This window comes from Acartia tonsa, chromosome 6, assembly GCF_053477335.1.
Source record: "Acartia tonsa isolate MP-2025a chromosome 6, ASM5347733v1, whole genome shotgun sequence".
Taxonomy (NCBI): domain Eukaryota; kingdom Metazoa; phylum Arthropoda; class Copepoda; order Calanoida; family Acartiidae; genus Acartia; species Acartia tonsa.
In genome coordinates, this window is record NC_137265.1 from 21014287 (window position 1) to 21041573 (window position 27287).

A 27287-nucleotide genomic window follows, 5' to 3' on the forward strand; every position below is an offset into this window, starting at 1 on the left:
TAAATCAGGTTTTTGAAAGCTAAAAATCTTTTATTTAATATGTAATATAAGATAAGCCCCAATCAAGTTAACATATATATTAAGAATAGATGATAATTTGTTCCTTGTAATGAAGCTAGCTGTTATTAACAAAAGAGTTAAATCGAATTGTTAAAGGTTCCGTGATTTTGGGGGGCAACGCTTCAAAGTATATAAAGTATATAACTTTTTATTTGACCTCAGCTCCATATATTATTTTAGATTTAATGGTCATATTGGCTGTACTTTATTCCTGTATTGAGACACTTTCGGATTTGTTTCAAATTTTAATCAAGTGTTAAATTTTAAATCATTACCTTTATTCAAATTCCTTAGTGGTTTCTCTTTATTTTTACAAGCAAAATCTATTTTACCGTCCACTTTTCTACAAGCCAATTTACAAAAAAAATAGGATTATTTCAGAACTGACAAAAATTAAGAGGCATTAACTTTCCTCATTAAAAGTGAAGCTTCATACTTGCAGCCAAGAACTCATAATTTTTCATTGAATTTTACCTCAATATCTTCTTCGCAGAACTTATCACCAGCATTATCATCGTCCATGAGAGCTCCATAGGCTCCTTTCTTCAACAGAGTCTCCACGTCCTGTTTACTCAGGGTGTTGCTAGCCTAAAGATAAAGGTGTTTGGTTAACAATTACAAATTAAATAAGAAAATTATGTCTAAAAGACCACAGAAATCTTAAAAAAGAAGATAGTATCAAGCATCAGTAAAAAAATAATATGCATAAAATCAACCAAAAAAACTAGGGTGAGGACTATTCCTTCTATGTCAAAAATCATATTTTTTAAAAGACGAGAAATTTCGATTTTTTTCTCACAAAAATTTTCTTAAAAAATAAAATTTAAATTTTTTTATATAAAAAAAACCTGTTCTATTCACTTTTTGGCCTAATTCTTAAAAAGCCCATATTGAATTTTAGATTTTACCAAAGAAAACCTGAAAATTGATCTTAAAAATTGAATTTGAATTTTTTTTTCGACGTTACCGAAAAATACCACGTGCGAACTTTGGTCATTTTTGAAAAAAATATTAACTCAAAATTTAAGCTCTCAACGGATTTGGAAAGAGCGGGCAATTCTTAGTTCAAAAGGTTTTTACGGATCAGGTCTAGGTCTTACCAATTTTTGTTTAGGTCGATCTTTAATACTTTATACACCTAGGTAAAAAAATTTTTTGGAAAAAAAAATTTTTTCGTCCGACTTTGAGACCCAAAAAGTACCCTTAAAGTTTATCTCACAAAAATTTCATTTTACACTTTTTTTGTAGGCAATTTAATAAGGAACAAATTTGCTTTTATGTTTTTTTCTGTCAGTCGATTAGAACATGGAGAAAATGTCATTTTCTAAAGGTGGGTAAAAAATTACCGGTAATGCCCCATACCGGTTAATGCCCCGCTTGACCCTATAGGTATATTGTTTTTTAATTTACGTTCAATAATGCGCTATAAAAAGATTAGGTATAAGCTTTGTCATTTGAATAGAAAAATGCGTAAAAAAAATAACTTCTTTCTTTCAATAACCTTCTTTATTTTTCAAAACTATTGTTTTCTTTTCTTTATAAAATGGTAGTTGCATGAAGTACATTTCAGAAAAATGATTTTAAGCAAAAGTTACAAGTATACCATCAAACATAAATAATTTGGCTTTACATTAAATAACAAACAATTAGACATCGCTAAATTAGTCGTCATGCAGTATTTGTGAAGATAGCCAGCTATATAAGATGCATATATCTAAAAATTCGATGTTGAAGTCCTGATATTTTTAAAACAACCTGGTAGAAAATTTAAATTCTTTCAGATATATGCCCTATTAATATAGTTTAACCTATTAAACAGGAAAACACATGCAGTTCACTAAATTTATGTTTAAATGCATTTCGTGCAACTACCCCTTTTACTGTGACACTTAAATAAAAATAAACGCATAATTTTCAAGCAAATAAGTAAAAATTCTAAATGCCTTTTTAAAATAACTTTCACTCCATTTAGACTGAAAGAAAAACTATTTTACCCCCCAATCTCTTTAGGTACCAAACAATGCTTTTCATTATTATTTCATTTATTTTTATGTTGTTGGTATCGATTAAAAACAATATTGTACAGCAATATGCCAATTTTAAATTTTCAAAATGATTTTTAAGTTTGGATCAATATCTCCTCTAACCCTCCAATCTATTTTCTATAAGTAACCTAACTTCTCCTACCTATTTAAGCGGTAGAAAAGTTTACGACTATTTATAGTACCTGTACGTCCTTGCCACCCTGGCTGGTGTTCATGCTCTGGAGGACAGCCTTGTCGAGGCCGAGCTTGAGTCCCGCCCTGTCCAGCATCTCTCTCTCGTACGTGTTCTTGGTGACAAGTCTGTAGATCTTAACCATCTTCTTCTGGCCGATACGGTGACAACGTGCTTGGGCCTGAAAACAAAACAATAGTTGATGTACAAGAATAAGAATTTTTTTCCAGTATTGCTTCGAATCTGACTAATTTACGCTGGTTTAAAACCGGTTCTCTGACGGAATATGTATTATAGCATAGTATTACAGACAGATTCCCGCAAATATTCGGCCCCTCGGGGCTAACAAAACTGCTGCCACTTTCATGATTATTATTTTAATATTTATCGAAAATAACTATTCCAGTATTGCTCCGATACAGCCGATATTATAAGAAATGAAGGAAAACTTATTAAAACTTTAAAATTTTCATAAAAAAATACATGAAAATAAAAAAACATTTAATTAAATATTTATAATTTTCATAATTTAGAGAAAAAAAATATTAATTGACAATTAAATATTAGATTTAACATTTCAATGTAAATCATGATTTCAATTTCATATTTTTAGTAGCACAGCTACTCTAGAAGTATATTCTTCCGTACGTAACTTTGTCATTTAGGTTAATTTCAACTGCTATTTCTAATACAACATGCTTATATCCTATTATATAAAGTAATAAGCTTTTTTTGTCTATAGCGAAGGATCTCGCTAACCACTGAACCGATAGGGCTCTCATTTGGAGTAAAGCTTCTTATAGGACCAGGGAATATTTTTTTAAAAACTATTTTAGGAGAGGGTATCACCCTCCAAATAAAAAATAACCCCCCCCCCCCAAAAAAAAAAAACAAACTATTTTTAACTTTTCTTTTAAAAACTCAAATTGAAAATGGGAGGGGGTCGACTTTTCATTCTCTCACCTTAAGTGCCCCTAGAAGCTTCGGTACACCGACAAACGTCCTACCGCGACAAACGTCCTACTACGACAAACGTCCTACGCGACAAACGTCCTAAGCGACAAACGTCCTACTGCGACATCTCTTAAGTAAAACGTCCTAAAAATTTAAAGGTCGAATTTTGTAATGCAAGGATGTATCGGGTTCGAAACCATACCATTTGATGGCCAACACAGACTTTGGGAAAACTGTCGGACAGATTTTTAAAATTTAGCCTATGGTTAAAGTTATTCAAAAAATAAATTTCAGTTAAAGATTATTTTCCTGTGTTTTATCGCCATTTTGAATTTTATTTTGATAAGTATTCTTACAATTAGAGGATTTTGTCCTTAAATTTGGAAGATTTTTTTTTTTCATAATTTTTGAAAATTTTTAGGACGTTTTACTAAAGAGATGTCGCAGTAGGACGTTTGTCGCGGTAGGACGTTTGTCGTTTAGGAGGTTTGTCGTTTAGGACGTTTGTCGCATTAGGACGTTTGTCGTAGTAGGACGTTTGTCGGTGTACCGAAGCTTCTAGGGGCGTAGCCGCTAGTGAAGCTATATTTTAGTTTAATATTTAGCAATCTAAGATGTTTTCAAAAGAAATAAACACTTCATAAATCTGCCAAAATTGAAAGTTTCATATTTATACTTACAAATTATTTTTTTTTTGGCTTATTATTGACTCGCTACTCAAAGTTCTTATTGTCCTTGTCTTTTGTTAAGAAACAGGATATTAACGATTTCTCTTAGTAGAATTAAAAACATTAAATCTTATTTTTATGAAATTATATTTCTTAATAAACTTTGTTAACAAACACCTTTTAATTTCAGGGGAAAATATTTTAATTTTAGTAACATATATTTTCCATAGAATATTATGTAATTATGTTTTGGTTAAATTTTATCTTTTTAATATCAAAGCTACTCTATAAGTTTACATACCTAAGTCAGTATATTGGTATTTGCCTCTTGTATAATGCGTACAAAATTCAAGAGGAGAATTTCTTTTCAGATAATCCCACCCCCCCCCCCCCTCCCCAACCAAATTTTCCCGAAATTAAAAATATCATAAGACCAAATGAAATATCATTCTGATTTCCAATTACAATACCGTACTTGAATTTTTAAAAAATAGATATGTATTAGGTTTTGTACTAGCGGAAAAATTCAGGGCAAAATAGATATTCTTTCCTAAAATTGATTAAAAATAAAAATAACCCTGTATTAAAATTGTAGAGAGCTTCCTCAGAAACTTTTTCTTTTGATGAAAATTCCAACAACCAAGTTTTAAGAGTTTAATCTTATTTGAAAGAGAAATTGTTCAAGTAATAAAAAAGCTGTTGTAATAATTCTCTTTCTCTCTCTCTCTAAACATATTTTAATTATATCTTTTTATCTAAAGAAAATTGCTCTCAAATATGAAATATATATATTCATAATTATTTATTTTACATTTCAATTTTCGAGGTTATTTAACAAAATTATTTGCTCCTACAAGAAAATCAAAATTCATAAAATATTAAAATTTAATAATATATTAAAATTTTGGTAATTAAAATAACCACTATATTAATAAAAAAACATAGTATTAGATTACATTTAAAGGGGACTATGCACGAACTAGACCAAGTGATTCTAAGCACCTTCCAGTATTGATTCTTAGTATTTTTTTAGTGAATACACTAAGTTTATGTTTGATATTTGGTTTATTGACTAAAAAATTAAGTTTCATCTGGTTTTATATGAAAAAACTTTAAAATTATAAGCCTTTTTTTTTTGGATAAAATATCATCAAATGTTTTGTTGAGTTCAAACTATTGTTTTAAAAGCTTTGACACAAAAGTAATATTTCGATAAAAAATGTATATTTAGAAAAAGAGGTGGTAACTTACAATATTGTAAACAGTTTCATTATTGTACTTTTACAGCATTTGATGCTTTTCTGCCGTGTTATTTTATTTTGTCCTTTGAACTCGACAAAGCATTTGATGATATTCCACTAAAAAAGTTGTTAAATGTTGCTTTTAAAATCAGTGTTCTGGAGCCGGAGCCGGGAGCAGCAACATTTTTGGTGGAGCCGGATCCGGAGCCGTATTTTTCGTTAAAAACGGCTCCGGCTCCGGACTAGCTAAAAATGATTTTTTAAAGTAATATTATAATTTGGCAACGGTCTATTTCCATATAATAAACTGAAAAACTATTGTTACTTAACAAATAGACACACATCCTTCTACTTTTATATAGCTTTAATCAAATTAAAGCAAAATATTTTATATTATTTATTTTATTTTATCAAATTCAATAATGAAAAAAAATTGATATATTAATTTTAAGGTAGGAGCCGGAGCTGGAGCCGGAGCCGCATCAAAATTATACGGCTCCGGCACCCTGTTTAAAATATATTATTATTTTCAGTGTTCGATTATGATTATTTAAATAAATAAAAAATGTCCCAAACTTCTTTTGACTTACAAGTAAAAGAATACTTCAATAATTTAAAACAATACTATTGGCAATGTCAGAGCTGGATCTTTTAAATCATTTTGGTGGTGAGCCAGTTCGGGGTGCGCTGAATTTCAGCCAATCACAGAGCGGCATTTCATAAAATGCTGTGCTCTCATTGGTGGAAAGTTGGTTCACCCCGATCTGGCTCACCACTAAAATGATTTAAAGATCCAGATCAGGACACATTTAAAACGGCGTCTAATCGATAAGATCATGGTAAATAGCACAGCATCATAACAAATCAACATCATTATTTAAGTTGACGGAAAACAACAATTAACTGTTCTAAGGAGATTAGTTGCTAGTAATAGAAATTTAGACATAGATTAACGCACAGACTAATTATACAGATGCCGCACTGCTAAACTAGTAAACACCCACCTGTAAGTCATTCTGTGGATTCCAATCGCTGTCATAAATAATGCAGGTATCCGCAGCCGTCAAGTTGATACCCAAACCTCCAGCCTTGGTACACAACAGGAACACAAACCTATCAGAATCTGGCCGGCAAAATCTATCAATAGCCGCCTGCCGCAGATTTCCGCGGATTCTGCCGTCGATACGTTCAAAGGGATACTTGCGACGGATTAAATAATCCTCCAGAATGTCCAACATTTTGACCATCTGGGAGAATATTAGCACGCGGTTGCCGTTGGCTTTCAACTTGGGTAGGAGCTTGTCAAGCAGGACCATTTTACCACTGGCATGGACTAGAGCCTAAAAATAAGAAAATTAGATCAACTTTTTACAATATTTTAGAAAAAATGAAAATGTGCTACATCAGACTTCACTTTAACAATATTATTTGATTGAAGAACAATTCAGTCACCAACCTATCTATCAGACAAAGTGATAAAATAGTTAATACGCATCGTATCTTTAACAACATTCCGCAGGTATAAAATATAAAATCATAATATTAAAACTATATTTTTAGCCCCGAGATGCAGTCGGCACTGGCTAAAAAATGGTTTTAATATTATGATTGTACATTTTTATATTCGTAGAAAACTGGATATAATCCGATGTATACATAACTTTTCAGTATGGCTGAGAACCGGTTCTAATTCACCGGATATCAATCAATTTCGAAGCGATACTGGAAAATAAATTCTTACCTTATAATACAAATCTTCTTCATCGTTGTAATCCTTTTTAGAACTGCGATAATCCGCTTGAATAGATTCTTCAGCACCTTTCAACAAGTACGGATGTATACAACACTTGCGAAGCTCCATCATAGTATTCATCAAATTGGGAACATTAGAATAGGACGAGGATTTTAGGAAGGTGAAGTTTTTCTCTAAAATACCGCGGTAATATTTCTTTTGGATGTTGGTTAACTCCACCTCGACTATAGTTTCTTCCTTGGGCTTTAAAGATTTTTCTACATCTTCTTTCATACGTCTCAACATGAGGGGTTTGAGCAAGGTTTGCAGCTTCAGGACTTGATCCTCATTCTGCATGTCACCAAAGTCGCGTGTAAATTCATTTATATTAGTGAACTGGGCTGGCTCAAGGAATGATAACAGGGAGAAAAGCTCGTTGATGTTGTTCTGCAATGGTGTGCCGGATAGTAGCAGACGTGCTTCAATGTTCAGCAGCCGGAGGCCTTCTAAAAGTTTACACTTTTGATTTTTAAGCCTATGTGCTTCATCAATAACACATGCCCGCCAGCTGATATCCTTCAGGTCCATGATATCAGTTATAATACACTCATATGTAGTGATCAATACATGGAATTTAAACAGCTTGGGTATTCTCTCCCCCTCCTCATCCTTGTAATACATTTCATATTCCTGGATCATATTTCTACTTGTCTGGCTGCCGTGATAAACAATCACATTCATGTCTGTCCACAGCTCAAACTCCCGCTGCCAATTGGGGATGGTGGACAAGGGAGCGATCACCAGGAATGGCCCACGGATGCCATAACTCCAGATACTATGGACCCAGGCCAATGATTGGATAGTTTTACCCAGACCCATTTCATCAGCTAGCAGACAATTTCTCTGGTTATACCAGGAGAAATTCAACCAATTGACACCCTCCAGCTGATATTCTCTAAGTTTATTATTATTCTTATAATTCGGACTTTCTTTGAACTCCACCCATTCAGACTTTTTAGGGCGTGGCTTGTCAGTTTTCTTTTCCGTGGGAGGATCCTTCCAGCGCAGGTAATCCTTAATCTTTTCTGGATCTACATCTGCTTCCAGCTCCCAGGTACAATCCTCGTACGGCAGGGATCTCCATTTCACCAGGTAGTGCTTGGTTGTTAACTAAAATATTATCAAAATTAGATCATACAACAAAATTAAAACCAAATAGTTTTATTTTGTTTATTATCAGTGATAAATTGAGAAAAAGTTGAACGCATGAAAAGTCATGTTTACGAGAAACATACTCTTTCAGTATTAGCATGGCTGTGTCATCATTTTTAACTTAATATTTTTTTTTTATTTTTACATTAACTTTTTTTAACAGGCAAATTTATCAAAAAGATAATGCCTCCAATTAACAATGAAAGCGAATATCTTCAGATTTAATTTCGGGTTGAATTTCTTTCCATTTGTGATTTTTCCCATCCCGTAAGGGTGGGGGGGTGGTGGGTGGGATTAGAGAGAAAATCAAAGTTCCAGTTAATTCAATGCAGTTTTCTTTGTTTATAATATTAATGTACAGAGATAAAAAATATTTTTGAATGTGTTGAATTTGTTTGAAACATTCTTTTTACCAAAGGGGAGAGGAGTCTTAAAATAACCTTTTCCAGCACTAATTGTAATCTACAAAAGGGGAAAATTTATGTATGATCATTTGGGATGTACATCAATTTATCGGCCATTGTCTTATTCCTTTTTCAAAAAGGCATAAATGTCAGTATATTTTGTCCGAGTAAAATTGTTTTTGATTAGCAGAAAGATTAAAGGCAAATCTTTTTTATTGGACAGGTAAAAAAACAAGGATAATCTTACCCCAGTATCTTCATCAGTATGTTGTGACTGATCCAGGACCCTGTCAACCTCAATATAATCAGGGTTGAAGGGATCCTCTTCACTGTAATCAAGCACGTTCCCAGAACTTTGACGCTTCTGGTGGAATCTTTTTATCTAAATTAATGTTAATGATAAACTACATTTTATTATTCTGTAAAAAATAATTGTGACCTGCAAGATTTGGCGAAAGTGACACTTTTTGAAACCAAAACTAAAAGTCAAAGGAACTCAACTAAAACCGCCGAGAAAAGGCAACAAAAATTACGGCGGGAAACGGCGGTTTTCGCCGGTTGCGCCGCCGATTCTTCACAGTTCCATATTGTACACCTATAAAGCAACTGCCATGCAAAATCTCAGACCTGTAACCCTTTTTTTAGTTGAGTTCCTTTGTTGACTCTTAGTTTTGGTTTCAAAAAGTGTCACTTTCGCCCCCCCCCCCCCTTTTAATAAAATATTACCTTCAGTCATTTTTTAAAAAAGTATTTAAATTATCTTTTATTGATTAATATAAAATCTTTATTTTTCATTCTAACTTTCCTTAGATTTTTTCATGTATAGTATAATCTATCGCATCGTATTATAGACAGCTTTCCGCGGATATTACAATAAAAAAATAAAACCAGTTTTGTTAGCCAGAAAACAAAACTGGTAGGTATTGATTTTATGATTTTTATTTAATATTCGTAAAATATTTTCTGTAATATGATGCTAGGTATACATTTTTTAGTATGGCTGAGAACCAGTTTTAATCAAACAGATATTAATCGGTTTCGAATCCATACTGAAAAAAGAAATCCTGTTTCCAAAATTTAGTACTTTCAGATAAAATGAATGCATTTACTGGATATGTAATAAGACTTTAAACTTTGAAAACTGCTTACCTTATTGGAAACACGTTTATCTCCCTTCAACAACTCCACCTCAGTCAACCACTGACAATGAAGATAGGAAAAGTTCTTAAACTTGACTAAATATTCTTCAACCTCCATTGTTTTGGCAGGTTTCTTCACCTTTTCAGGCACTACAGCAGCTGCGCTATCAGTTTCAGTATCATCCTTGTTGTCTTTTATATCTTCTGCCTTCTTGTCATCAATGTCTTTTTCATTATCATCATTCTTTTCAGTGTTAGCCTGTTTCTCTGAAGTTTTAGCCTCATTTTCTTCATTGGCCTTTGTACTGTCAGCTTCGGTTTTATCATTGTTTTCATCCTTGTTGTCCCCACTATTTTCCTCTTTCTTTGACTCCTCCTTAAAAAAAATAACAAAATAAAAATAAGTTTATCATTATAATTTTCTTTATAATTAATTTGTTTATCAGTTGATAATTGAGAAAAGTTTGAACGCATGAAGAGTCAAGATTATAAAATCCTACTCTTTCAGTATTAGCATGGCGTGGTCATCATTAAAGAAAATATATTGTTTTCAAGTTCTTCAGAAAAACCAAAGATGTACTTACATTTTTTATTTTAGTTTTCCAGCGTTCATAATAGAAATTTCACTGTTATATTACGTCGGCTAGAGGCAAAATTATGAGCTTATTTTGGGCACGAAGTTAGAATGCCTGTAACTAACTGCATTTTTACAATAAAAACATCCCTTTTTCACAGTAAAAAATCTCAGAAATTTTCTTTGGTGTTTTAAGGAGGACAGCTACTGTATAATACACAATCTGTATTCTGTATGTACTAACCTTTTCCATATCCTCTTCCTCCTCAATCTCCCTGGTGGCCATCCTGCAGCCCAGCACTATCTGCACTATCATGGTGTCACCCTCAGAGGGGTCAACAAAGGCATAATTTGGTCCTGAAACAAAACAAATAAAAATACTACAAAAGTACTCGGATATCAATATTTTGATATATCCAGACAAGATTTAACAAAAGTTTGAGGTGTATCATCCCTTTCCCTCCCCTCCCCATAATCTCCTTCCCCTTATTTCAAATTTCTGGTAAAATGTTTATACCTGACTGAGATGCCAAGGAGGTGTCTCCCTCATTAAGGCTTGTATCTGCTGTTCCTGGCTCCGAGTCTTCAGGACCTGTGTACATAATATTATATTAACATCATTCAATTTTAATTATTGGTGAATTCAAAATTGTGATAATCAGTTGATAATTGAGAAAAGTTTGAACGCATGAAAAGTCAAGATTATAAAATCTTACTCTTTCAGTATTAGCATAGCATAGTCATCATAATCAATAATTAACAAATGGTAGGTTTTTAATTTTTTTAAAGTTAACCCATAAAAAGATATAATTCGTAGGTCCAAAGTAATTCTTATATAAAACTAATAGGATGTCTGAATGTTTGTACTAGGATCTCGCTAACAACAGAACAAATATGATTCTCCTTTACAATGTAGCTTTTCATAGGTAATGGGACGGTTTTTAACTATTTTAGTGGAAGTGCCACAACCCTCACAACAGTAATCACCCCTGAAAAAAATGGCGCACACCCCTCTCAATTTTTTTTATTGAACTTTTTAATAAAAAAAAAACCATTAAAGAAAATTATCTGTTTCATCAAGAAATTAAAGAAATTTTAAACTCACCAAGTATATCATCTAAAGCAGCAGTGGGAATAAGAGCATCTTTGGGCAACTTCTTTAAATCCTCCTCATTCAGCGAGAACGGTACATCATCGACATACTTCTTACGCTTGGTGTTGCGGCCGGACCGCCGTTTCTCGATGCCATCGTCATCGAGCGGCGATGGCGGCGGCGTTTGCTCCAAATCAAGGTCAGAACCCTCGCTAGATTTACGTTTGCGGTTCTTCTTGTTGAAATTCAGTAAGGTTCTATAAAATAAAACGTATCAAAACCAAAGTCAACAACTTTAGGTATATTAAAGCCATCGTATTGTTTACTATCAGATATAAGTTGAGAAAAGGTTGAACGCATGAAAAGTCTTGTTTACGAGAAACATACTCTTTCAGTATTAGCATGGCTGTGTCATCATTTTGTACCTATTAAAAGTGTCAATTTCATTTGAAAGGGAAAAACCTCCACCCCTCTCCCCAACCCAATTGCGCAGTATATTAGGGGTTGGGGATATAAAAAAGTGACCAAATAACACATCCATAGATGTCCAAAGGCGGGGGTGGTTTCAGAAGTATGTGCCCCTAAATTTAAAAAAAAATACATTGGACCCCCCCCCCTTAAACTTTGAAGCCCATCATTTTATCCCTTTCAAATAAAAAGCTTGGACGTCCTTGAACCCATCCAACCCTTCTATATTAATTAAGAAATATGAAAAAACTTAGGTTTTCAAATTGTTTATACTTACTTGTTGGTTTTTGGTCTTTTGGGTGTGTTGGCTTTTAATTTCGGCTGTGGTGGAGATTTCTTTTTATCCTCAGCAGCCGCCGCTGCCGTAGCAGCTGCTTCTCCTGTTGCGGATGGTGCTCCTTCGTCTTTTTCATCCTTCGCCGCAAAAACACCGCCAGATCCGGCAGATGTAGAGGCAGCCTCGGAGCTGGCTGTAGCCGTGCTGGTGGCTGGGTCAATTTCTCCGTTCTCCACCAGCCGTTCCTGGCCGCTGGTGTCAGGGACAGGTTCAACGGTCGGCTGTGCGGCGGCTGTTGGTACTGGTGTCATAATAGAATCTGGCGGAAGGTTGATTTTTTCCTTGGATTCGTCAAGGCTTCCGGGCTCTGGTTTCTTCTTACGATTGTATTGTCTAAGAAAAATAATTATTTCACACACTAGGTAAACATTTTTTAAAATAAAGATCAAAGGTTTCATAAATACATTCACATAATAGTTTTAAGTAACCATGTGTGATAGAAACTGGCGATCAATCCGTTCTATTACATTTTAATAGTGGTGTGTTGATTTTTCGAGTTTAGATTTTTTAGGACGATTACTACAAAAAAAAAGGCATAACCTCGACAATTTTGTACATACTTTTAAGTTATAAGAGTTTTTTTGAATAGTTAAAATATCTAAAGTCACAACTCACCTCTTAGGTTTTGGTTCAATGGGCATTCCATTTTCATCCAACTTAATCTTGGGTTTGGGACCTCGCTTCTTGGGAGTTTTTACCTCCTCGGGGTTGGCTCCTTCTTCTTTAGGTCTACAAATAAACACAAAATTGTGAAGAAAACAACGATAAGATAAGTTTAATCCTTTTAATATAGTAAGGTTTTTTTGTCAGAAGCTTAGGATCTAATAACTATTTTAGGTAAACTTCACATATGTCCCGTGATAATTTTAGTCTATTTTATTTTGAGATTCCAGTCCTGGAAGGATTAGAAGCTTTTTTTCTAGCCTGCTCTCCCCACAGATGCTAGGGGAATAGACTTTGGTAAAGACTATTTATTTGAACTACCCCGTCAATGACGATAACATTTTATCGACAAGAAATTTCAATGGTTATTTCGTCTATAGGAGATTCATAAAAAAGGTCGCCGCTAACATAATATTGAAATGAATTTAGCTTTACAATACAATGGTCACGGCTGACAATATATAGACACAATTTTTTGAGAGGTTCTATACATGTTTTAATTGATATCAGACTTTTAAGAAAATTACTTACACCTACTGTAAAAAGTTTTTTTTTATTTAAAATTCCTTACTTTGGTTTTCTTCCAGGTTTCTTTTTCTCCATATTTTTCTTTCTAAACTCCGCCATGGATTCTTCTTCAAAATTTTCAGCATACGGGTCCTGAATTTAAATAAATATTAGAACATAATTTTCATGAAGATTTTTGACGATTTTTATTGAAATTATTTGAAGATTTTTCTCTGGTAAAAAAATCATTTCAAGGGTTCGACAATTTATTTAATACAACCACATTTATGCTAAAAAGGAAACATTTAACTCAAAGACGTCCAGGGTGGGGTGAAAAGGGTACACCCCTCAAATTTTGAAATGCCTAATTTTAACCCCCTCAAAATATATTAGATTACCCCCCTCAAACCTTTTAAACGCTTTATTTTACCCCCTCCCCCCCTCAAAATAAAAAGCTAGCTTGGATTTAACTTAACTTGAAAAAAATTACAATCAACAGAATTTTTTTATTTTAAATATAATTGAAGTCATGCAAAAAAGGGGGGAGGCGGATGTTACAAAAAGAGTTACAGGTCTGAGATTTTGCATGGCAGTTGCTTTATAGAGGTACAATATGGAACTGTGAAGAAACGGCGGCGCAGCCGCCGAAAACCGCAGTTTCCCGCCGAAATTTTTTTTTGCAATTTCTCGGCGGTTTTCGGCGGATGCGCCGCCGTTTCTTCACTGTTCCATATTGTAAACCCTGTAAAGCAACTGCCATGCAAAATCTCAGACCTGTAACTTTTTTTAGTGGAGTTCCTTTGACTTTTAGTTTTGGTTTCAAAAAGTGGCACATTCGCCTCCCCCCTTTATATCAATATATTAGAAATATAAAAATGTTTGTAATTTATTGTTTTTGAGGTATAAATCATGCGTTCAAGTGCTAATTTTACATAAATTAAAAGCCGGATATCAAACATATGTTTTGTCTAGTTGTATAATATATGTAAAATTATCATATTTTTTAACAAATCAAAGCTTCAAAAGTCTGATACTTAATATATATTATTTTATGTCTTTATACATGGATGTAGAATATACATGGATATTATGACAGGGGAAAAATTGTCGTCAATTCAGCTTGATAACATAAAACTCGTTTATTGATCAGTTTGTTCATCCAGTAGGAGGGTAAGGGATGGGGTAAATGCAGTGGATGGGGGTATTATTATTTAAGCCTGAAGCAAGTTTCACTTTATTAGAGAACATGAAAATCTGGTGTAAGATCAAAGTATTATTTAGTCCATTTTTTATACAACTTAATAATCAATGAAAAAATATGTAATAAATATAGTTTCAAGTTAAATTGTTTTAATAAGTTTTAATTGAACAAACAGTTAAACAAGCAAGGAAAATGTTATGCTAGCTTTTCATTATTTATTTAGCAATAAAAAGATATGAAAAGTCGAGTTAATATAACTAAACAAACAAAAAAATATTTTAAATAAAACATAGGTATGAATTACAACTCTATACTTTTAAAATAAAACGATCTAAAAATCTTGGGACAAATAAAATCTTATATAAAAGGACTGACAATTTTAATAGAAAAAAATCATGCAAAACGTAAACAATAAGAAATCTATCAAAACCAAATCAGTGTTTTTCCAAACTAAATGTTTAAATCTCGATTTCATAATTAAAACATGCTTTGCTTCTTTGGAAATCACCAAACTATAACATAAACAAGGATGAAACAATGCAAAAAAGCAACATGAAAATGTGCAACTCAAAGCCGCAGTGTCCAAAAAGCTTTAAGTAGGATTATAAATAAAAAGGATGTAATGTCAGGCACTATTTCTAGGGATAAAAAATGACATTTTTTCAGTTTTGTTATCACCTTGCCATCCTTTCCAAATTCGTAGACATCAACGGCCTCCCTGGGCGCTCTGACCGGCGTGGGAGCGGAGTCAGAGGAGTCGGCCGGATGGAAGGAGGAGATCTCCTGAGAATGGATATAGAATATACGTGGATATTATGAAAGGGGAAAATGTCGTCAATTTAGGTTGCTAATATGGACATAATTTATTGATCACTTTGTTCATCCAGTAGAAGGGGAGGAAATCGGATAAAAGAGGTGGATCGTTATTTTAGCCAGCTAAAAGTTTTACTTTATGAAAGTACATAATAATCTGATGTAAGATACAAGTAAAAATCCAATCTCCCAAAGTTAAAGAACATGAACAAGGTTTTAAAAATTGTCACAAATATAAAACTATATCAAGGCTTAAGAAAGAGTATTTTTTATTGATTGATGCTATAAAGGTTATTTTTTTATAGAAATTTTTTTCATTCATTTCAATATATGCAAAAATAGACGAGACAAAAAATCTTGATATTATTACCGAAAGGTACTTGCTTTAAATTAAAGTGATAATAATTGAATTATTTTTCATCTAATATATACTAGGTATGCAATTTAGTCTGATACAAATACTAAAAATATTAATGAAACTAACTCTATTCTTATCATGAGAAATGAAATTCTCTATAATCGTATGTATAAAAGCAAACAATTCGCTGTAATAAAAAAAATCAAATAAACCCTAAAGCAAAATTGTAGAAATACTTGTTCTAAACGGCAAACCCATTATTTTTTATGCTCTAGCAATTTAAAAAAAACAAAAGTTTATCATATACATTTTTCTGTGCAAGCAGACATAATTGCTACCTTCCCCCCTAATAGTTCCCCCCCATTTACTATTTTTCCCCTTAATTTGTAACCCCCCTAAAACAGCTGTGACAGCTGTTCATTAGAAACAAGCTTTGCTTTTACTTTATTAATTAAGTTTTGTCAAAATTATTTGTGATGTCAGATTTTTAAAATTTAAATGACATTTAAAATTATTATTTTAAGAAAAGAAAACATTTATTACCTACATTTTATTTTTTATATTAAAATTAAGAAATTAAGTTAAAATGCATAAAAATGTTGTTTTTCCAATAAAATGAAATATTTAACCCAAATATTTTCATATAATCAATAAATTCCCCCCCACCCCTCCCCCAATAATGAGAAAGGCCCACCCTCTAGGTTACATATGAATGTTTGTTATACCCAATAAGAATGGTCATATAAGCCAACTTAAATATTATACTCAAGTTTATAAACAGCTATCAAACGAACTCTTATTTTTTTTCATTTTAAAGTTAAAATGTTTTTCAACCTATTTCCAAAAGAACACTAATCTAAGACATAAAGATATATTTCGATTTTAGCAATCATTTCCAATTAATTTTATCTCTTGTAGAAGTGAATCAAGCAATTTTAGCTTGGTTATTTTAGTTTTTTTTTTAAATTGAAGAAAACTAAGTCTTTATTATGGTGCTTATTAAGTTATTAAGATATGACACTCTGCAACAGAATAATAGTATTTAAGAGATTTAGACACAAATAAAAAACATTTCCAGTAAGAGGACTTTATAAATCCATAGCAAAATAATTAACGCTTTATTTAATGCATAACTAGCGGCTGCCCCCTAGAATCTAGGAGTTCCTTATTCAAAGGGTAGGGAGTGGCTAAAAAATAGCTTAAACCCGTCCTAGGATTTAAATCTGGAAATAAAATAGCCTAAAACCATCATAGAACCTATGTAAAGGTTGCCTAAAATTAAGAACCCATTTGGTTTGGTAATTATTGAGATCTTAAGCTTTAGACAAAAAATACTTAGGTACTACTTCATATGATTGGATAAGAATTCTTGCCTTTCACCTTTAGTTTGTTATTTAGCTGAACTAAAACCAAAAAAATTATGCTGGTTTTAAGGAACATTATCGCCCCCCGGACCCCCCCCCCCCTCCCTATCCCCCATATAAAACTACAAACTTTTTCCTTTCCTCCATTTCACTTAAATACCTCTTTGAATTTTATCATTTCCATATTACCAGGGATCTAAAGGGATAAGTAAATGGCTGAATTTTTGTAAATCCCCAACGAAAAAGCTCAAAAATACCCCCTCTGTAGATTACTATTAGTGGTTTAAACATTACAACTTAATGAACCAACCAATTCAAATTCAATAAAAGTTGTTAAGCTAACGAACAAGAAAACGTTATTATAAAACTTTGGGGACTAGTGTAATTGAACAGCCCAATATCCCCTCCCTCCCTGCATAATATTGAACCCCCCCCCCCATCCGTATTTTTTCATAAAATATTCCTCTCTCAGCATCATAACACATGCCTAACATGCCACCCCTGCCCCCCCCCCCCCTACCACACGACCAATGAAAAAATTTAAATCTCCCTCAGCCTCGTATTATACTCATAATTCAACTTAAACCAAAATAGGAAATAAAATTTGCAACAAAAACCTCCAAAATATTAAGATTGTTTATTTTACATGTTTATTCATTCATTTGTTCAAAAAGATTTGATATTACTTAAATATATTTCGCGCGTTCAAAACTTAAATTTCTGCTTTCAAAATGAAATTTCTAAAATCAAAAATAATATTGATGTGCTGAAACACTTGTGGATGGAAGTATATACTCTTATTTGGTAAATATGAATGAACACTTTGAATCTTTATACCTTAATACGGTAAAGTTTTTTTATCAGTTTATTTGCTTAACAATGAACCAATTAAATTCTCAATTTTAGGGAAGCTTCATATAAGTTCCATGACGGTCTAGGACTATTACACTAATAAATTGAAGTCTTGGGATGGTTTTAAACTTTTATCCCTATCTCTCCAAATAAAGGGCCCTTAGATCCTTTATTATTAAAATAAGTTACTTAGTAGCTTCATCAAAATAATCTTTATTTCATTTGTGCGTCCTTGCAGTATGTTTCTCCTTTACATTTAGCTTTTCATAAGCCCTGGGAAGGTTTATAACTATTTTGGTAGAGGGTACCTCCACCCTACCCTGAGAAATTACCCCTAGAAAAAATGACAACCTCCTCAATGTAGTTTTAAAAAAAAACTTACTTATAGGAAAAAAGTTTGGATTTACTCAACCCCTTCTATTAAGTGCCCCTAGAGTCTGTAGGGACGGACCCTCTAGTGTTTAAATAAGTTACTTAGAAGCTGCCTCCCAATAATCTAATATTTTATATGTATATAACTTATAAAATGAAAGCTAAAAACAATTAGGAAAATTTTAAAACTGGTTTCAAAAAGCAAGGATGGAGATTTGTTTCACCAAAAAAACTTTTAATTCAATTTTTTTATTTAAACATTTTTATATATTCTATTTTTTATAAATCATTTTTAAATCCAACGGAATATAAAGTTCAAAGGTATTATGCCCTTAATTTTTCTGCCAAATAAAGAGTATCATTATTTAGACAAAAATATTTATTTTTTATATCTTAAAATACTAAATATAATTCATAATTTTTTTAACACTTAAAAAACTGTAATATCTGACTAATGAATATCTAGAATCTAGATATTCATCTAATTCTTTAAAAACTTGTCTCCTTCTTGGATTTATACTTATATATTTTATGTTTTGCTGTAAAGCCATGGTGTCCAACAAAAATTGCAAAAATATGATAAAAATATCAACAAAAAATAATCTTTTAAAACAGCAAGATTTTTAAAAATCCCCCCAAGCAAAGATTTTCTTAGAGGGGGGGGGGGAGGAAAGGGTTACCTAACTTTTAAAACAAAAATTCTACAGATATGTTTAAACACCATAGCAATCCAAAGCAGAGACAGGGATAGAACAATGGACACTAAATAATTTCTATCCAACTGTGTTAAATTCTATACCATGACAATAAGATAATTCCTATAGACAAATTAAGAAAAGATATATAGTCATTGCTAATTCTCTCCATTTCATAAAAATTAGGTAGGTAATAGGTTAATTTTCAAATAATATTTCTAATCTTAAAAATACATGGAAATAAAGTATCCAAAAATAATAAAATATTTTTGCAATAATAATGTTATGTAATAACAAAATATTAATTAAAGACTAGACCCTAAAAATAAGGGCGTTGAACCTGCACACATTAATTACGCTTTATAAAATTAACAGCCATATCAAACAGCAAAAAATATATATTAGCAATATGAGTTTAGCCTCATCTCTAGATACGTTAAAAATTGGGGATAATTTTTTTTTTTATTATAGGTATTATTTTGAGATTTTTGGTCTACCCAATATTGTTGGGTATTTTTTTGTATAGGATTTAATCTTTAAAAGTTTTGTAGGGACGTTTTTAAACACTCAAATAAAATTAAAGAGTGAGGAGGGACTCAAAGGGAAGTGAGAAACTTGCTAAGGCCTTTATTAGTTGGAGTGCATTTTATTACCCCCCCCCTCCCCGATCATTTTTGCTATACCTAAAATTCCTACATACATTGAATTTCTTTAAAATATTTTAAATATTAGGTAAACCATGGACGAATTTCAGCTTTATACAGAATTTTCAAAGTTTGGAAAATATGGGTTACCTAAAACTAAGAAATTAGACATTCGGAAAATAATAACCAATACATTAGGGTTATTAAAAGCCAGACTAATAGAAAAAATGTTTAATCTCAGGGAGAAGACATTGAACTGGTACAATAGTTTTAAAATCGTTTTCACACTAGTTGGCTTAAAATGTTGGGGGCTTTAATTAAAGTTAAATTGGTTAGTACAGAGATAACTGTCTCCAAAATTTTAACCCTAATCTACCAAAAAGGGGTAACTATGCGTATCAAAATTGTGGTTGGTTGCATATCAATTTATTACTGTTTGCCATATCCATCAAAATTCCTGTTTTTTGTTTTTTTTAATGGACAAATTGAATTTATGTTGCCTACCTTAGGTTCCATTTTCTCATTTTCTGTAGGTTGCTCATTTACTGACATTTTATCACCAGCCGCGTTTTCACCCGCAGTTTGCTGCGGCGGCAGTTGTGGTACACCACCTGTGGCACCTTGACCGCTGCTAACTTTAGGATGTTCTTGTGAAGAATTGGAGGGAGGAGCAGCAGCTCCTTGCGGCATCCCTGGATGGTTTGGCGGCCAGGGCATGCCAGCAGCGGCAGCTGCCTGCTGCTGCATTTGCGCGGCCTGTGCTTGCAGGTGTCGCATTCGTCCTTGCAATTCAATCATCTGAAACAGTAATATGGTAATTTTGTGAAAGATTTCTAAAACTATGTTTCATGTGCTCGTCTGTCTTGCTGTCAAAGCTTAATGAAAATAATGAAATAAAGAATTTTGTTTAAGGAGGAGTTCTTTTTGAACTCTTAATAATTATAATGGTTTGTTATTGTTTTATATAACATGTTATTTTCTCATTTTAAAATTAAAAAAAATATGTTAGTTAATATTTCAACACTTTGTATAAACGTAAAAAAAACTTACCATTTCTTTATTTTTCTTATTTTGTGGCTTAGTACAAAGCTGTTGCATGTGTTGATGCAACGCTTGCATTTCCATCATTATCGGATGATTTGGCGGTATCATTGGTCCCATGGGCCCCATAGGTACACCTCCAGGTCCTGTAGGACCATACGGGCCTCCAGAAGGTCCCATCATTCGTGGAGGTTGCTGCATGCCGGCTTCAGGACCGCCAGGTCCCATAGCCGGGCCTGGGTAGCCGTGGGGCGGAGCTGCAGTATTGTAGGGCGGCCTCATCACACCTCCGGTGGGCGGAGTCATGCCACTGGCAGCCATGGGGGGCTGTGGCGCCCCGTCGGCAGGGCTCATTTTAGTGCGAGGATCATGCATGTCTGGCTGAGAATGACCCATTGATGCAGGAGCCTGAGATTGTTGTTGTGTAGTACCCTAGGGTCATAGAAAATTATAGAAACAAAGAAAGAAAGCTTTTATACAGGATATTTTCCATATTGCGAAAAAAATTGCTATTAGTTTATTCAAAAGTCATGTAAACATCATTCCACTATACTTTATTTTATACAATAGGTATATAATACCTAATGTTTTTTGTAAAAAAAAAAATTTAAAACGAACCCTTATTCATGGTAACATTAAAATAGAAACAACATGATTTTCTTTAGATGAAATAATCCTTCAAATTCAAACTATAAAAATTAATTTACAAGAATTAAATGTTTATTGATTATTACTGAACTTTTCCGTAAAACATTTATGGAAATTAAAAACTCATTAATAGGTACTAAAATTAAGGGATCTAAAGGGATAAGACAATGATAAACAAAATAAAAAAATAACCAATCAAAATTCACTAAAGTCTTAAGTTGTTAAACCAACGAATAAGAAAACGTTATTACTAGTGTAATAAACAGCCCATTGTCCCCACTCTCTCTCTGACTAAAATAATTCTATAATTTTCTATGCCTGTTGTTGTGGTGGCATTCCAACTGTTGAAGTTGAAGGAGCCGAAGCATCTGACACAGGCGGTGGTGGAGGAGTTGTCAAGGTCGATTCTGATGTCTCCTGTTTATCCATCATATCAGTGTCAGCGCTTTGAGAAGCGCCTGGCGGCGATTGTTTAACCGTTGTATCGGGCCGGTCATCCTCTCCGCCAGAGCCGTTGTCAGCTTCTCCACCTCTGCCGCCGATGGCACCACCGCCAACAAAATCATCCTCATCCTCGTCACCCATCTCACCGTCATCGCCTGACGTTGATGTAGGCACAGCACGTTCTGTGGATGATTCAGCTGCTTTGTTGCTGCTGTGGTAATCCATAGACTGTTTGTGGTTGTTGACAAATGTTGACTCTGGATTGTCGTGATCTCCGGCTGACGTTTGAGAGCTGACATGATCCTCAGTTGTTGGTTCAATATTTGTCTTTTCTGAATGGTGTGGTTGACTTCGCGGCAACTCAGTCTGTTGCGAGTCTGCTCGATGATCATCTTGATCATATTGATAATGGCTTCGCTGTTGTTGCTGCTGCTCAGGCGACAACATCGTTGTTGATGTTGAATAAGAATCAGATTTTGGTGGCATTTGCTGTGGTTGAGTTGTAGTTGGTTCATGCTGTTCAGAATGTAATGGCAGCTGTTGCTGTGGTGGTTGTTGATGATGTTGCTGCTGCTGATGCTGCTGTTGTTGTTGAGGGGATGGTAACATTGTTGTCGATGGTTGAGTTTGCTGCTGATGCATATTTTGATTCTGCAAATGATGTTGTTGCTGCTGCTGCTGCTGATGGTGTTGATTTTGTTTGTGGTGGTGGTGGTCTTGTTGTTGATGGTGTAGTTGTTGTTGAGTATAGGGTACAGATTCACTGGTTGGTGGTGTGTGGGGGGTGTGGTGGGGGGGAGCAAGTCTATCCTGAGACTGTTGATATGCAGAAGGATTCACCCCACCCATACTAGGTGACATACCAGAAATATTGCTTTGTTGATGGTGGGGGTGCCCAATAGGCACACCACCAGGAGGTAAACCTCCAGCACTGGAGCCTGGTCTTCCAGGACCTGCTGAGAGTCCACCCTTGGACAAACCTTGGCCTCCGGCTGACATTGACATTTCTTCAGAGCTCATATTTCTGGCCATATTAGGCCCAACACTGGGAGTATTATTAGACATGGCTTGGTGCTGTTGATGACTTGGATGCTGCTGCTGGTGTTGTTGTTGATGTGACTGTTGATGATGTTGGCCTGATGGCATGTTGCTGGAAGCACTGTGTGGTATATGGCCCTGCTGTGACATATGGTTAGGCATTCCTGGACCACCTTGCTGCTGCATGTGTTCCATACCTGGATGCATACCACCCATATTAGGTCCAGGATAACCAGACATACCAGGGTGTTGCATTTGGTGGCCGGCGGCGCTTTGAGGCATTCCACCTGCCCCAGGCATTCCTGGATGCTGTTGGTATCCCGGGTACATACCATGCATGCCGCCAGGTCCTGGATATTGTTTGCCAACTTGTCCTCCAGGTTTTGACTGACTCCATTGTTGGGGGGACAATGGATTGCCTGGGCCTCTCATGCCTGGCGATAAGGGGTTTTTAAGGTTTCCAGCAGCACCAAGTGGGCTGCCAACCTGTTGGAAATTTGGCGAACTCCTTGCCTGCTGCTGACTAGCCTCTGATGACAAGGCTGCAGCTGGGCCACCTGCTCCAGGCATTACCATCTGTTCTAACTGTTGTAAACTGCTTGTGCTACCTTGTGGTGTGGATGGGCCTCCAGTAGGAGTCATCCTACCCTGGACACTGTTGGGTGTCCGGGGAGGGGCTGGCGACGTTACAGGTGACATTGGATGGCCGGCAGGGGAATTTGTTGTCGGAGGCAAGGGAGACCGCTGTGGCATTGGGCTTGCCTGGCTGTGGGGCGACTGCTGCTGCTGTTGTGATGGTGAAGGCTGGGGTGGGAAAGGTGAGCGGTACATGGGACTACTGCCGCCGCCAGGAGCACTTCCTTGCGACTGCATTTGAGAATTTTGTTGCTGCTGCTGGTTTGATTGGGACATTACCATTCCATGAGAGGGTGACATATGCGGTGGACCACCAGATCCTGACATGTTAGGCGCCATACTAGTTGGTGGCATCGAAGGTCCTCCCCCAGGCATCATCTGACTAGGCATGCCTGTAGGGCCCATAGCTGGACTGCTTGGGGATAAAACTTGACCTGACATTTGTCTTTGCAAGGCTGAAGGACCCATAGCTCCACCAGCCTGCATCATACCACTGCCCGACATACCATGCTGAGAGGCTGGTGACATATTAGGCTGTTGTCCTGTCATGTGACCCGCACCACCTCCTCCTTGTCCACCGGGACCTGCATGACCACCAGCCTGTGGGACACGACTTGACTGAGCTCCCGGCATTGATCCTGGATATTGTCCAGGACCTTGGGACATATGATACTGGCCGGCGGTTGCATTACCATACTGGTTAGGACCACTGGGAACTGATGATTGACTTGCGCCTGATGAACCATATGGTCCAGGAGCGCCTGGCATGACAGAATGTTGAGAGCTGGTGGGTGGGTAGCCAGCTTTCATGCCACTTGCTGCCGGGTGGTAGCCAGGCATTCCACCTTGGCCGCCGGGCATTCCACCCTGGCCAGGATATCCCTGAGACATTCCCTGACCTCCACCTTGGCCTGGATAACCAGGATAGCCTTGTCTGTAGTTCATACCACCAGTTGAAGCTCTCTGATCATAGCCCGGATAATGTCCAGGCATTCCAGGTCCGCCCGGGGGGTAGCCGCCTGGCTGTCCGTACATCCGGGGTCCGGTCATCATGCCTTGGTTCTGCTGAGGCCAGCCAGCCATGTTGCCCTGGGTCGGGGGATACCCAGGGTAGCCTTGCTGCTGCTGCCTGCCACCACTGCTTGGCCCACCAGACATCATTGCCTGTGGGCCTGAATAATTACCTGAAAAAAATATTTATTTATATTTAAGTACATTTTTAATTTTGAGAAATGACGGGATAATTTCTTTTAGTGCAAATATACGGTGCCTAAAGGGTAGTTATGTAAAGAAAAAAAAAATTATGAGAAAATTAATAGTTTCCATTTTAGAAAAAAGTTTTGTCAGCATAATCATATAATAATATTACAAGCATAACACCGAAAATAAGTATTTCATAATGCTAATACCATAAATTGAAACTATCCCTGTAAATTAAACTGATAATTTAAAACAACTTAAGTTAATTAACAGGATAATCAGAAGAGAAAAACAAAACAAGACAAAAAAATAAGTTTTAAAGAAAACTAAAGCTCTTTTGAAATGATAAAAATTAACGTACTCAGACATAAAAAAAAGGTACCTAGTCATCTGATTTCTGTATTCTAATACGTTTAGCAGAAAAAATGAAAATCCGATGAATGTAGACGAAAATATGGAAAAATAGTGTGACGCACAAACAGAAAAACTTTATAGGAATCATTGTTTTAGAGGTTTTAAACTACAGTCTTTATGACATCATGGATGTAAAAACTATAGGCATTTTTATCAACAATAACTTACCAGGATTTGACGGATATCCCGCAGAACTTCTAGCAGGACCATTATTATATCCAGGATACTGCTGGTGTGGATGACCGCCACCTGGATGACCGGCTCCAGGATGACCGCCACCGGGATGACCGCTGCCAGGTCCACCTGAACAAATTTATTTAATTTTAATTTCTATTGTAAGGTAATAATTTCCTTCTTAACTATTCATAAGACAATGCTATACCAATTTAACCCTAAATCTTTGTGTCCTTATATAAAAGTAAGCGGATGTCCGTTTTTTAGTGTGTTAATTTGTACCTCGCTAAATGCTGAACTAATATATAGTTTTCCTTTACAATGAGGCTTTTCATAGGTCCAGGAAAGCTTTATAACTATTTTGAAAAAGGGTATCTCCACCCTCCCCCCCCAAAAAAGAATACCCCACACCCCCAATATTCTTTTTACCCTTCTTTCTTTTTAAAATTAGAATTTAAATGAAGGGTCGAGTATCCACCCATCCCCTTCCCTTTAGAACATCAGAACGTATCTGCTAGTAGGTGGTGAATAATAATGTAAAATGAACCTTGCCTAAAACATTCAGCTTTAGACACATACAAAAAAACATCATGTTACTTGAAAACTATCATACCTGTTCCCGGAGCTCCAGGTCTGTACTGTGAATACTGTTGGAACTGTTGCTGTGAGTAGTCAGGTCCTCCGTGACCGCCATGACCAGTCATGGAACCTCCGTGGCCACCAGGATCCATTCCGCCTTGTCCACCACCCTAAAATTAAATCATTATAGGAACAAAAGCCAAAAAAATTGATATACTGACTACTTTGATCAGGGATCTAAAGGGATAAGACAATGGTCGATAAATTGACGAAATCCGCAATGATAATACACAAAATTACCCCTTTGTAGATTACAATCGGTGTTTAACCTCAACTAAATGAACCAACCAATCAAAGTCCCCACCCAACGAGCAAGAAAACATTACTTTAAAACTTTGGGGACTACTATAATAAACGTTCCCTCCCTCCCTTACTTTGTTACTGATTAGATCCCATGATCCCTATAAATCTTTTGGTGTTATGCCTCAAAGTTTCTTGATGAGCACAGAACCCCCCCCCCCTTTTTTTTTCTTGAATAAGTTTGAAAAAAAGGCAGGTGGATGTATTTGTTTTGTTTGTTTCTTACTTTAGGCCATATTAGGGTATAATCGGTTACGAGAACTAGGTAGACCCGCAGGGTTAGGGCATCGCAGATATAAACCCTACAGGGGTTAAACCATGGGGAAAAAAACTCCACTTTCATTAATCTTAGACGAATTTAGAACATTGTGCCATTTTCTGTGACTAAAACAAAAAGGTACAACATAACACCTAATAAAGTAAAAGAATAGATAATAAAATTGTCACAAATATTTTGATTACCGGAAAGTTTTGGGATATATTCCTGCAACTTTTTCTAACAATAAATACCTGTCGTTGAACTTGGTTTGGATCCATATCTGGCTGGCCATGGCCTCCTGGAAAGCCTCCAAGTTGTCCAAGGTCCTCCAGGTTAGCAAGATCCTCCCCGAATATATCGGTGAAGTTCTCCATTTCTGAACATAAAATCAATATAAAATAAATATATTTAATTTTAAAAATTAAATGGTTTTACTACTGTTGGCATGGAATTATCTATGGCATTAATGTTGGAAAGAAAGCGTTCATATAATATATCTTTAACATTTTTTGTTACAATTTTAAACTATTCGAACGTCGAAAAATTCAGCAATCAAGCGAAATTATTTTTTTAAGTTAAAAAAGTTATTTCCTAAGGTATGGATATTATAGAGCTCTAGAAATCAAGCTATGAAAGACACTTTTAAACATCATATTTAGCTCACTAAAAAGGCAATACGAGACACAATTTAAATAAATATTCAAGATCTGAAACAACTCCCTTTTGCAATGTAATGCATTTCATTTTAAACCTACTGATATACAAAAACTCTACTTTTATATAAACCTTGGTAAGTTACCTGAGGCCTAAGAATTAAAAAATATCTTGTAATAGTCCGGCTAAACTGTTAATAAACACCATATTTGTCTTTAGAACTCGTCATTCTGTTTAATATAGCCTAGTTTTTTCACACCAGCACATTATCT

The 27287-nt window shown here is 35.0% G+C and overlaps 2 protein-coding genes and 1 non-coding gene across 6 annotated transcripts in view; all 3 read right to left on the reverse strand.

Annotated features, from left to right (window-relative positions):
- Mondo (MLX interacting protein mondo) overlaps positions 1 to 16582 on the reverse strand; it is a 372455-nt gene extending 355873 nt beyond the window's left edge. The window contains exon 1 of the mRNA XM_080163832.1: positions 16549 to 16582. The gene's annotated coding sequence lies outside the window, so the exon portion shown is untranslated. The remainder of the gene's footprint in view (positions 1 to 16548) is intronic.
- LOC145322058 (uncharacterized) overlaps positions 1 to 27287 on the reverse strand; it is a 100189-nt gene extending 72902 nt beyond the window's left edge. For 2 of the 4 annotated variants that reach the window (XM_080163825.1, XM_080163824.1), the window contains exons 1-20: positions 27161 to 27287; positions 26613 to 26737; positions 25777 to 25912; positions 25158 to 25292; positions 21576 to 24559; positions 20619 to 21041; positions 20073 to 20366; positions 15149 to 15253; positions 13334 to 13422; positions 12715 to 12828; positions 12040 to 12432; positions 11307 to 11551; positions 10719 to 10793; positions 10446 to 10558; positions 9638 to 10003; positions 8736 to 8870; positions 6882 to 8042; positions 6145 to 6480; positions 2288 to 2458; positions 535 to 648 (exon numbers count right to left, since the gene is read on the reverse strand). In XM_080163825.1, coding sequence (XP_080019951.1) covers positions 535 to 648; positions 2288 to 2458; positions 6145 to 6480; positions 6882 to 8042; positions 8736 to 8870; positions 9638 to 10003; positions 10446 to 10558; positions 10719 to 10793; positions 11307 to 11551; positions 12040 to 12432; positions 12715 to 12828; positions 13334 to 13422; positions 15149 to 15253; positions 20073 to 20366; positions 20619 to 21041; positions 21576 to 24559; positions 25158 to 25292; positions 25777 to 25912; positions 26613 to 26735 — 7512 coding nt within the window. In that variant the 5' untranslated portion in view covers positions 26736 to 26737; positions 27161 to 27287. The remainder of the gene's footprint in view (positions 1 to 534; positions 649 to 2287; positions 2459 to 6144; positions 6481 to 6881; positions 8043 to 8735; positions 8871 to 9637; positions 10004 to 10445; positions 10559 to 10718; positions 10794 to 11306; positions 11552 to 12039; positions 12433 to 12714; positions 12829 to 13333; positions 13423 to 15148; positions 15254 to 20072; positions 20367 to 20618; positions 21042 to 21575; positions 24560 to 25157; positions 25293 to 25776; positions 25913 to 26612; positions 26738 to 27160) is intronic. The other 2 variants (XM_080163827.1, XM_080163826.1) reach the window with 1 other exon arrangement.
- Positions 10065 to 10163, reverse strand: LOC145323509 (small nucleolar RNA U6-53/MBII-28). The gene has a single exon (XR_013881006.1). It is a non-coding gene; the product is annotated as a small nucleolar RNA U6-53/MBII-28 (small nucleolar RNA).